Here is a 12,847-nt window from a genome sequence, read left to right as displayed (position 1 = left end):
TGCAAAGGTTCCACAATATTTATTGAACGAATGAAAGACTGAAAAAAATGAACAAATATCTCACTCCTTTTTTGTTCTATTTATCATTTCTTATTTATTCCTACTTGTTTGGTCAGCTGTTCATTCACACTTTTTATCTTAAAAATGAATACCCATTCTGTATTAAAGATAAATTAAAAATGAGAAGAATGGCAACAACTGAGTAGCTTTCTCTTCAAGATAAAAAGTATCCCTTCCTGTCTTAAGTTTAGGGCTTAGTAAACAGTATCACCACTGTTTTCTCTAAAGCCCTCACAGTAAATCAGGCATAACTACCACATGTTCCTAATAGATGGGATTCATATCTACTTTTCTTTTTCCTGGAGAAGACATAAAGGAGACCCTACTCCTTTCTAGAGCCTCTGTCTTTAACCTCTTCCCATCTAGTCTCCTGTTACATCAAAGGAATAATTCAGGATACTCGAAACTGAGCTACGTACAAGTAATTCCTATCTCCTCCCATATAGGATTCAAATTATACAGAATCTATATTCCTATTCTGGCTTTTAAAGCTACCCATTCCATACTCGTACCTACTAGCATTATCTACCTTATTTCCTCTATTTAAGAAAATATACTTCCTTGTGCTTCAGGTATTCATTTTCCATTGCTGCACAGAAAATTTGCAAATTTCTTCATTGCTTTCTTTGTGCATGCATTTTCTTTGTTCCTTAATTTGTCTTTGAAATCCCTATTTACATCTCTCTTCTCTAACAAAGTCTCACTACCTCCAGTTCACAGGAATGGCTCCTTTGCTATATAACACTTTTGACATTTCAATTTTGCCTGAACATCAATATTTTGATCCTTACCTGTATTTTTCTCTGTCTCAGAAATCTCTATATGTGTACTACGAGATCACTGACAAGTGACAAGCTCCATTGCTTGCATTTACTTATGGATCTCATATGATGTCACCGTATTGATATTTTTCACATTTAGAGCTCTATTTATGTCTTTCCTATGTCAGAGGATAATAACTTAATTTCTATTATAAAGTTTGCAAAATTAGACAATTTAGCAAAAGGAAACAATAAAAAGTGCCAGAATAAATGCTTCTGTATATTCTATATTGTCACAAGGCTAGTAAAAATTATCTTTCTTGGAACATTACATAAAGTTGTTATTTGAAATACTTTTGAGTAAAAAATTTTGTATATATTCACTTTTATATTACTTATAAAAGAATAAACCAAAAATATCAAATCTGTTTAAATATTAAGTGAATGTATACACAAACTAGATTAATAGTTACAACTTACAGGATCTGTGGGTCCACAGAATTCTCGAAATGTCTTCGTAGAATTATTCTGTTGAATCTCCATTGCTACACAAGGGCCAGAATACAATTCGGTCACCATCTCCTATGAGGTGTAATAGAAAAGAATACAAAAGACAATATAATTTAATAATATTTTACCCCCTGTCTTTTAATTGTGCCACTATTCCACTAATCCTTCAGAGTTAAAAGTCACCTCTGGCTTCTTTCCCACCTATATAATGCATACCAGCTGTTCCCAAATTTTGTCCATTTTTCCTGCAAAAAATATTTTTAGATACATTCCTTCATCTCCATTCCTGCCATTACTGCCATTTTAATGTACTGCTCTGCTACTTGAAACTCTCCTTATTTGAAATTATCTTCTAGTATATCTTCCTTTCAAAGGTCTCTCTCTCTCTCTCCCTCTCTCTCTCCTTGAACACAGTGATGACAAATTAACATACAAAAACAAAATGTTTCTCTTGAAGAACCTTTTAAAAACCATAACACATTATAGCAACAGAAAATAACAGGGACCAGATTTATTTTCCCCACCTTAAACTTTCAGAACCTAGACAAAATACACAAAACAGTTTTCAGTTTCTGGATGACAGGCATCATAGACCGTGGGCCTCAGGAGAAGGGCAACAAATGAAGTCAGCCACACAGTTGCCCCACTGCAAATGTTATCACAACAAAACAAAACCAAAACACACCAGTGGGGTGAACAGAATAAGACAATGTGAACAAAAAATGAAGTTGAAAACAGTCAACAGAAACCATTCAAAAAAGCAAGGAAATAAAGAAAAATGAAGAAAATGAAAAAGAAAAAGATCTGCGGGACAACATTGAGCTATCTAATACATGTGTAATTAGAGTCCTTAAAGAAAAGTTGACAAACAGAAAAATATTTCAAGAATTGCTAAAATTTTTCCAACTTCATTGAAATACATAAAAACAACATAACTCATTGAGAATAAATATAAAGAAAAGTACAACAGAGACATCATAATCAAATTAGCCAAAATCAAAAAACCTTAAAAGCAGCTGGGGGAGAAAAACATGTTACACAGCAGAGGAGCAGATAAGGACAGTCACACCAAGAAGGCAGCATACCTGTCAACCTAAAATTCTCAAAAGCAGAGGAAAAATAAAGACTTTTCCAGACAAGAGCTGGGAGTATTCACCACAAACAGCGTTATACCTCAAGAAATGGTAAAGGAAAAAAATAGAGATCTACACAAAACTATAGTAAACATGCAGGTGAATATAAAACACATTATCTTTTTTTCTAGTTGCTTAAAAAGGTAATTATTTAAAGCAAAAAATATGAAGAGTGTACTGTAAGAAGTAAAGTGCACCACGGCAGCGGCATGAGGAGGGAAACACAGGCACCTGATTAGGACGTGGACTGCTGGGGCGGCACACTGGAACACACCAAGGGTGTCCTCGCAGATCTGGAGCACCCAGCAGATCTTCCTCCCTTCCCTTCAGCAGGCAGAAGGGGGAACAAACACTAAGACTGAGGTAGAACAACAGTGGGGAATATATGAAGATGCAAAGTATCAGGAGCTGAGAGAGGCAGGAAGGAAGTGAAAGCAGGCCAGACCACGCAGCCACGTGAGGCCTTTTGATTACAGAACTGAGGCACAGATACTAATCCAAGCTGTCAACTTACTTAATAGAAATGGCAGAAGTTAAAAGAGAAGGGAAAGAATTTCTTAATACAGTACACATAACCCTTCTCATTAGAATCCCTAAATATGTTCCAAAGTCAATTTGTTATTTCAAAAAATGTCATATGTAATTGATTTCTTATATAAAATCATGCTGAGTTTGATCTTGTTTCATGACACTGAAGAACTGCCTACACATAAACATCAAGAGCAAGTTCTCAGTAGGAGTAGAATGTATAAACACATGTTCCAAAAGAGAAATAAATTCTGCCTGCTTGCCTTTCCTTCTTCTTCTCTCTTCTCTTCTTAGTCTTAGCTTCAGTCTCCCTTACTTTGCTTTCTTTTAGTGTTAGGAATTGATACCATTAAAATACAGATATGCAGGGCTGCTCAAAATGCACAAAATGTCAAGAAAAACATGTTGAGCTAAGAACGTCACCAAAAGCATAACATTCCTTAAAAGGTAGACTTAAAAATTTAAATCATCTAGTTTTTATTAAGGAGCAGATTTTCTAAATAAAAAAGGATGAATCTGCTTCCTTTCATGCCTTGCTGACCTAATCTGACTTAATTCATGTTGGTCCTCACCAAGACTACAACTCCATTAATGCAAGTAGTGTGCTTTCTATGTATCACATGGCCTGTGTGGCAAAAATAAAAGAGAAGACTCCCTAGAAAAGAACCTGGTTGAGGAGCAAGGCACCAGCACGAAGCTATCTGAGAAAACTGATAAGGAGGGAAACCACAACTTTGAAATATCTACCAGTGCTGTATTAAGGGGAAAGATTTGGCTTGCTTGATTATGGTTATTTGTAAGAATGTATTTCATTGCCCTCTGAATAACTTCCTATTCAGTCATTATTCACTTGATTCCATCTGCATTAGTATCTTTCAAGTAGCCATTAAGTATCTCTGTGGAGTCACATTATAATGTGAAGAACTATTTACTTATAACTTTCTAAAGCATTTCAGACAGTCATTCACTCTGAGAATATTATAAACTTCAAAGAAAAAGTCAAAATGTATTACAATCCCAAACAAGTTTGTCTTGGTGTGGTGGTGCCTTTTTTTTTCTGCATTCCTCCTATAAAATTTTGCTTCATAAATGAAATAATATTGCATTTTCTACTAGGTCTCAGGGATAAGAATGCCTCAGTTAATGGGCATGATCAACAATGTTTCTAGCAGTAAGAATGCTTTAAGAAATATCTTTTTAGAAATTTTTAATTTGCAAATAGTTGTGTATATAAATGGGGTACAATGTGCTATTTTGATTTATGTACAGAGATAAAAGAGATTCAATCAAACTCATTAACATATGTATCCCCTCAGCAATTTATCACTTTATAAGAATGTTAAAAATCTATTTTAGTAAAGTTGAAATACACATTAATAGTAACCACAGTACGTATGTGTATGTGTGCGTGCATATATATGTTCATACATGCACATAACAATCGGTTCATTGAGCAGTTTCTCCTTCTTCCTCCCCGTCAATCTCCTTCCTCTATTCCATTTTTCTCCCTTGTGTTTTCATAAGTTTCCTTTTTAAAACACTTCTTTATTTTTATCTGGTTTCCACATATGATTAAAAACATTTGACACTTCACTTTCTGAGTCTGGCTTATTTCACTCGACGTGATATTCTCCAGTACCACCCATTTATCAGCATGTGATATAATTTCATTCTTCTTTTGGCTGAGTGAAACTCCATTGTGTATATACACCACATTTTTTTTTATCCATTTGTCTGTTGACTGGCACCAGGGCTGATTCCATAATTTGACTATTGCAAATTGTGCTTCTACAAATATTGATGTGTCTGGATCACTATAGCATCCTGATTTTAGTTCTTTTGGATATATGCCAAGTTGTGGGATAGCTGGTCACATGGTGGCTTTATTCCTAGTCTTTGAGGAATCTCCCTACTGCTTTCCACAGTGGTTGGATTAATTTGTAGTCCCACCAACCATGTATATCTTTCCCCCACAACCTTGTCGGCATTTATTGTTATTGTTATTCTTGATGACTGGAGTGAGATGAAATCTCAGTGTAGTCTTGATTTGCATTTCCCTGACTGCTAAAGATGTTGAATACTTTTTCATATATTTGTGAGCCATTTGTATTTCTTTTGAGAATTATCTGTTTAGTTCATTTGTCTATTTATTGATTGGGTTATTTGGGGTTTTTTTGGTATTTTTTGAGTTCTTTATATAATCTGAATATTAATCCCCTGTTAATTGCTTCCTTTGCTGTGCAGAACTTTTTTATTTGATGCCATCGTACTTGTTAAATCTTGGTTTTATTTCTTTAGCTTTCAGAGTATTATCAAAGAAGTCAGTGCCTATGCCAATATGTCTGAGTATTCAGCCTACTTTGTTTTCTAGAAGTTGCAGTGTTCCTGATTTAATTCCTAGATCTTTGATCTACTATGAGTTGATTTTTGTGCATGGTGAGAGATAGGCATTTAATTTCATTCTTCTACATAGGGTTATCCAATTTTCCCAGCACCATCTGTTAAAAAGGCTCTTTACTACTTGGAATGGAACCACCATTTGACCCAGTTATCCCACTCCTTGGCCTATACCTAAAGGACTTAAAATCAGCATACTACAGAGATACAGCCACATCAATGTTCATAGCTGCTCAATTCACAATAGCCAGATTGTGGAACCAACCTAGATGTCCTTCAATTGATGAATGAATAAAGAAACTGTGGCATATATATACAATGGAATATTACTCAGCCATAAAGAATAATAAAATTATGGCATTTGCAGGCAAATGGATGAAATTGGAGAATATCATGCTAAGTGAGATAAGCCAATCTCAAAAAACCAAAGAACGAATGATCTCGCTGATAAGTGGATGATGACACATAATGGGGGTGGGAGGGGTTAGTGTTAGGATTAGAGTTAGGGTTAGGGAGGGGGGCAAGAATGGAGGAAGGAAGGACTGTATAGAGGGAAAAGAGGGGTGGGAGGGTGGGGGGGAAGGGGAAAAATAACAGAATGAATCAAACAACATTACCCTATGTAAATTTATGATTACACAAATGGTATGCCTTTACTCCATGTACAAACAGAGAAACAACATGTATCCCATTTGTTTACAATAAAAAAAAAAGGCTCTTTTCTCCATGTTTTAGGCACTTATGTCAAGTACCAGATGACCATATCTGTATGGGTTTGTACCTGTGTCTTCCACTCTTCCATTGGTCTTCATGTCTGTTTTTATGCCAATACTATGCTGTTTTTTATAGTTTGGTAGGATCGTTTGAGAATAGATGTTGTGATGCCTCCAGTATCCCTCTTATTGTTTGACATTGTTTTGGCTATTCTGAGTCTTTTATTCTTCCATATAATTTTTAGAACTATTTTTTCTAGGTCTGTGAAGAATGTCATTGGTATTTTGATGGTGTCTGTATTGAACCTATATGTTGCTTTTGGTGGTATGGCCACTTTAACAATATTAATTCTGCATATCCACAAACATGGGAGGTCTTTTCATCTTCTGAGGTCTCATTCAATTTCTTTCTTCAGTGTTCTATAATTTTCATGGTAGAGGTCTTTTACCTCCTTGGTTAGATTTATTCTCAACTATTTTATTTTATTAGGCTACTGTGAATGGAATTACTCTCCTGATTTCTTTCTCAGTAGATTCATTACTGAAATACAGAAAAGCTAAATTTTTTTTATGTTGATCTTGTAACCTGCTACTTTGTTGAACTTACTAGCTCTAAAAGACTTCTGGTCTTCTAGATATAGGACCACGTCATTAACAAACAGAGAGAGTTTGACTTCTTATTTTCCTTTATGTAACCTACAATTTCCTTTTCTCACCCGAATACTCTGGATAGTTTCAAGAACTATATTGCATAGAAGTGGTAAGAATAGAGATCCTTGTCTTGTTCCTGATTTTAGATGAAATGTTTTCAGCTTTTCTTTGTTCAGTATGATGTTGACCTTGGACTGGCCATCTATAGCCTTTATAACATTAAGGTAAGTTCCTTCTCTCCCTAGTTTTTTCAGTGTTTTTAACTAAATGGACTTGGTATCATTGGTCTTTCTGATAATAGCCACTGTAACAAGCAAGAGGTGATATTTCATTGCAGCTTTCGATTTCCCTTGATGATCAGAAATGTTGAACATTTTTTCACATATCTGTTGGCCAATCACATCTCTTCCTTTGAGAAATATCTGTTCAGATTCTCTGTTCATTTTTAAATTAGGTACTTTGTTTTCAACGGAGTTTTTGCTTGAGTTCCTGATATATCTTGGATATTAGCCCTTCTCATATGTATGGTTTGCAAATCAAAATTTAAAAAATACTTTCAATGATTATAAATCATAATGAGATTCCCAAGACCTGAGACATTCAAATGGTTTTGCTTTAAATTTACTTCAATACTTACATTATACTCACTTACTACACCTTTATAAACTTCATAGAATTCTTCAACATTAACCCGATCCATATTGAACTATATTAAAAAATAAAACAAAACTGTAAACCAACCAACAAAAGAAAAATAAATGAGCCATTCTTAGCACTCACCAATTTATTATCCCATAGATATATTCTTTACTTCAAAATGTAAATCTTTTTTCTGTTTCCTTTTAAAATTTATTTTTATTTCTTTATTTTTAATTCTTTTTGGTTATACACAACACTAGGATACAACCTGGCATAATCATAAAAGCACGGAACTCAACCTACTCCAGTTTAGTGCTCCATTCCCACCTCCCTCCCCTCCCCTCCACTGATCCTCCTCAATCCTTTTACACTTTACTTTTTTTTCTTTCTAGGTCCAGCACTGCTGTTGTAACATGCGTGTGCTTTTTTTTTTTTTTTTTTTCTTTTAAATTACAGTTTTATAGTTATACATAGTAGTTGGGTTCATCCTGAATAACTGATATATGCAAATTGACTTCAGTTCATGATTTCCCCCTCTCTACCACCATCCTTCCTCCCCTCTCCCATTCTCCTTCCTCTACTCTACTAGACTTCCTTCCATTTGTCTATTAATTTATATTTGATTGGTTCTTTATGTTAGCCTATCCTTCCCTCCCCCTTTCCTTTTACTCTAGCCTCCACAAATGAGAGAAAACATTTAACCTTCGAGTTTCTGAGTTTGGCTAATTTCACTTAGCATGACATTCTCCATCAAAATGTAAATCTTGAATAATTTGCTCTTTAATGAAAAAGTGCTATTAAAGATCAGTTGCAGAATAGCAATGGATAACCATGTGTACTTAATATGTCATGCACTATTCTAGGATCTGCATATGCATCATCTAATTTAATTCTCACAATTTTATGGCACAGTTAGTATTAACAGCCCAAATTTACAGATAAGGCTACTTATCTGAGGCGCAATGAATCTTTCCCCGATTGGCATTCTGTTTCTAGCAGTCTCATTCCACTGACCATGCTCTTATCTACTACCCTACACCTCTCTGAATAAAACCTCATTCTTGGTAAGAAAGGACTTATGCAATGCTGTTTGTGAGTAGATTAGAGGTACAAGAAAGAAATATAACTTAAGGAAAGTACATTAGATTTTGTGGAGGGAATTAAAAACATATCATTTTTTCTCCAAAGAATTCAGAGAAGTCCCTAGTTGGGTTTCTAACAAAGCACTTACAAACATCATCATGAATAAGAGTATGCTTACAAGGTCAGTCCTCAACAACTCATTCCTATGCAGGTTGGACTTAAATGTAGCTAGTAGTAAAACTTCATTACACTCCAGGTCTCAAGAACTAAAACCCTAATTTTTAAAAAACGTCTCTGAATTTTCATTTTATTTTTCCACTTCCTTCATTTCTCTATTGTTGCCAAGATTAAAGATTACTGAGAAATTTCTTTCTACAGAGACAATACTTCAAGTTGAAAGTATTTATCATCATAAGCAACACTACCAGTACAGGAAGGGAATTGTTTGTTATCAGTGTTTTATCTTACATTCACACAACTTTCATTAATGCAACAAAGTAAAGAAGATATAACCTGTAAAATATTCCTGAGTAGGAATTTGAGCTATAAACTCTACAAGGCACTGTGTATAGTTATTTCATTTAATTTTCAGAATAACCCATTCAGACAAATAATGTTTTCACTGCCCAGATGAGAAAGTTAGGGATAGAATGCTTGACGTGTGGCCAGTGTCACAGACCTAGAAAGCAGCTGAACCCAGATTCAGAAATAAAGCTTTCTGGTCCCAAAAGTTAAAAACTGTACTTGCCACTACACTCCCAGGCCTCCATCATAGGTTCAACTAACACTTTATTTCTTGCTATTTTCATTGAGTATTACAGCTAATCACTGTGCTAGGTTGTAGGCCAAGAGCTAGATCAATGTTTAAAGCTAAAATTCCTATAGTTATTACTTTTAAAGTAGGTGTAGGTCCTATACTCACTTAATACATCACCAATCAACACTTTTAGAATGTTTTGGCTATGAATTCTTAACATCCTAGGTAAGATTTCACAATTATCCATCTTCTCCACCATTTCCAAGTTTTGATTAATGACTTTACAAACTAACTGATATTTTTTCCTTAAAAAACTTTTTATTATAAGGTTATTGAGTTCAGAAAATTTTTTTTAATGCACTGAGTTCACAAGTGCACAGAGAACATTCAATTAAGAAATGTTAAAGATTATTTTTTTAAAATCCTCAAATATATTAGGGCTCATTTCAAATTACCTACCATTTGAATAGCTGAGATTTCAAAACATGCATCTCGAATAGCCATCAGGATCTTTCCCAACAGTCCTGAAAATGAAGAACAAATAGATGCAAAAAAAAAAACCCAAAATTTATAAAGCATTTTAGTTTTTCAGAAATACATATTTTCTACATCAACATATTTTGCTTATACTCTATATAATGAAAACATGTATTTTGCCAAAAAAACTAAATCTGTACAAATGCTAAGGTACTACATTTAATTATTTGATTCCCAGAGTAAATGCTTTAAGAATATCAACAATGGTCCTAAGGATCATGCAAGAAAAAATTTTAAGATACTATTTTCACATCACAGTAAGATGTGAAAGATACTATGATCACATCACAGTAAGAAAGTAGAAAAGAAAAACAAAGTTGGAAAGGAAGGGGACTGAGCCAGGTTGATGAAGGCCTCAGGTGCCCACATAAGGAATTTGGTCTTTATCTCACAGAAAAGTGATTTTTATATATGGGATTTACAGACTCTAGGGCCATGGGAATGATTTTAAGATTCCATTTATTTCTTATACAAATCTTCACAGTTTCTTATTTTCAAGTCGACTACAACTCACTCTCTCTCTCTCATCCCCACCCCCCCACACACACCCCCCACATTCTGGTCATCTGGATGCTCACCTAGAAACCCCAATCAACAAGTAGTACTGGTGTCTTACTGTGTGTTTTAGTTACTATCTTACTGTAGCCAAGTAGTGCCATTTCAATTGTAGCAGGCTGAGGAATGAGAAAAAGATGGAGGTGGATCTATTTCTTAAATGATACTTTTAAACCAAGGGAAGGTCAAATGATACCACAGCATTCTGTGGAAACAAAGGTTTCTCAGAAGTCTGAACACAGAGAAGTGACAGGCTACTTAAGTCATGACTGAAGAATAGCCCCATGCTGAAGTCAGAAGCTGTACAGTATTCATGTTGAACTGTTGATAAATACCCTTTGTTATAATAATAGTATTAACTTAAATATTCACTTCATAGTTTGTAATGAACTTGTAAATTATTTTAGTTATATAGTTGTATATGCAAAAGTTTATATACTTAGTTTTATGTTTAGCCATATTTAATTTGCATTATTCAAAATTAGAATAATTTGCCATCATTGAAAGTTCATGAGCGTGACTTTTCTCCAAAATGATATACTATCAAAAGAAATGGGGAGTAACTGAAAATATTAAACAGTATAATTCAAAACAAAGCAGTGTTTCCAGAAGATTGCTAATGTAATAGTGACAGTCAAGTTGATCTCACTAAAAGAATAAGGGATATAAGGAACAGCAAAAGTTTTTATGTTAGCTTTTTGTGGCTAGGAACAAAATATCCAAAAAGAACAACTTAGAGGAATAAAAGTTTATATTAGCTCATGGTTTCAGAGGTTTAGTACATGGTTGGTTGAGTCCAGTGTTCTGGGTAGAAGAGTATGGTAGAGAGAAGTTGCTCTATTCATTGTGGCCAAGAAGCAGAGAGAGGGAAAGGGACCACAGGTAGGTGAACCCTTCCAGGGCACACTCTCAGTAACCCACCTCGTCCAGACATGACCCACCTGCCTACAGTTACCACCCAGTCAGTCCATTCAAACTAGGATGGACTGATTAGGCTATAGTGCTCTTAATCTAATAATTTTACCTCTGATATTCCTGCATTAACACAGGAGCTTTTGAAAAACACCTCATATCCAAATTTTAGCACTTTTGAAATCATAGAGTATGCTGATTGGGGGAAAAAATCAGTCACTTATCTTTAAATATTTTGTCTTGATTTGGATCCTAATGCTTAGATGGCAGCAATCAAAAAGGAAGTGAACAGAAGATATTTCCAAATACAAAGTAACAGTACTAAACTCCACAGAATGTAGGGCTGAAAGAAGGGTTAAAAATGACTTTGAGGTTTTGAGTCCAGTGCTGGGGGTGTGTAGCTTAGTGGTAGAGCACTTGCCTATCATGCCCAAGGCCCTCAGTTCAGTCCCTAGCACCACAAAACTAAAAATACAAAAGATCTTGAACCTAAGAGACTAGAAGATATTAGCACTTTTAAGAAGAAAATTATTAATTAAACCAAATTAGTAAAGGGAAAAACAGTAAATTTAAAATTTTAAATAGAAACACAAGGTGTGCAACGTAAGCAGTTGTAGAGTAGAAACCTAACCAATGGCTGAAAGACTGAATAAACTCCATATAGAAAATTGGGTGACATGGGATTGCATTCCAATAGCGTTAGAGAGAGAGAATGAAGGCTGCAGATGGGTTAGAGTTGCAATGATGAGAACATAGAGGGAACAACAACTTCAGTGACTACTGACTTCTTATCAGAAACAATACAGACCAGTATACGACTTAACTTTTAAATGTACTAAAGAAAGAAGAGCTTAAAACTACCAACTTGAAATTCTGTATCAGTACAAAATCATTCAAGAATGATAGTAAAATAAAGACATTTACAGATAAAGAAAGTCAAAGAATTTGTTGCCAGCAAACCTGTACTATAAGAAATGGTAAAGGAAGTTATTCCAACTTTAGGGAAATGAAATGCAATGGAAACAGGATTTTTAAGGAATAAACACTGGTATCAAGGTAAACATATGGATAATACAAAAGACTGTTTTTCCTCTTAAATTCTTGAAAAAAAATATGCCCAATTAAAGTAAAAAATTTAACATTGTTCTGTAGATTTCAAAAGTCTGTATTCATAATACACATCAGAAATACAGCGAAAAGCGTGAGCCTAGGCAGAGAGGTGATAAGTGGACCTGCACAACTGAAAAGCTTCTATATTTTAAGTGAAGTCATATAACATTATTAACTCTAAATATGGATATGTACTTTATTCCTTAATGAGTATCTAAGAATAATCCCCAAACCAGCAGCATCAACATCATTTAGGAAATTGTCAGAAATGCAAATTCTCAGGACTAACCCTAGACCCACTGAATCAGAAACTCAGGGAATGGAAGCAAAAACAACAACAACAACAAAATCACTGTTTAAAGTAGGCCCTCCATGTGATTCTGTCACATGCTAAAGTTTGGGAACCACAGCCCTTGGAAGAAAGGAAGGGAGGGAGGTGGAGGGTAGGTGCTATGGTTTAGATATAGAAATGTCTCTTAAAGCTCATGTTTTGAAAGTATG

General features: G+C 34.6%; 1 protein-coding gene across 3 annotated transcripts in view; it reads right to left on the bottom strand.

The window, feature by feature from the left end:
• Positions 1–12,847, bottom strand: part of Nme7 (NME/NM23 family member 7) — a 174,407-nt gene that overhangs the window by 75,494 nt on the left and 86,066 nt on the right. For all 3 annotated transcript variants that reach the window (XM_047520309.1, XM_047520310.1, XM_047520308.1), the window contains exons 8-10: positions 9,692–9,756; positions 7,391–7,459; positions 1,302–1,403 (exon numbers count right to left, since the gene is read on the bottom strand). In XM_047520309.1, the coding sequence (XP_047376265.1) occupies positions 1,302–1,403; positions 7,391–7,459; positions 9,692–9,756 (236 nt within the window). The remainder of the gene's footprint in view (positions 1–1,301; positions 1,404–7,390; positions 7,460–9,691; positions 9,757–12,847) is intronic.

The sequence above is a fragment of the Sciurus carolinensis genome, chromosome 12 (assembly GCF_902686445.1).
Source record: "Sciurus carolinensis chromosome 12, mSciCar1.2, whole genome shotgun sequence".
NCBI lineage: Eukaryota > Metazoa > Chordata > Mammalia > Rodentia > Sciuridae > Sciurus > Sciurus carolinensis.
Note: the sequence above shows the minus strand (reverse complement) of the source record. Positions and strands in the feature narration are given on the sequence as shown.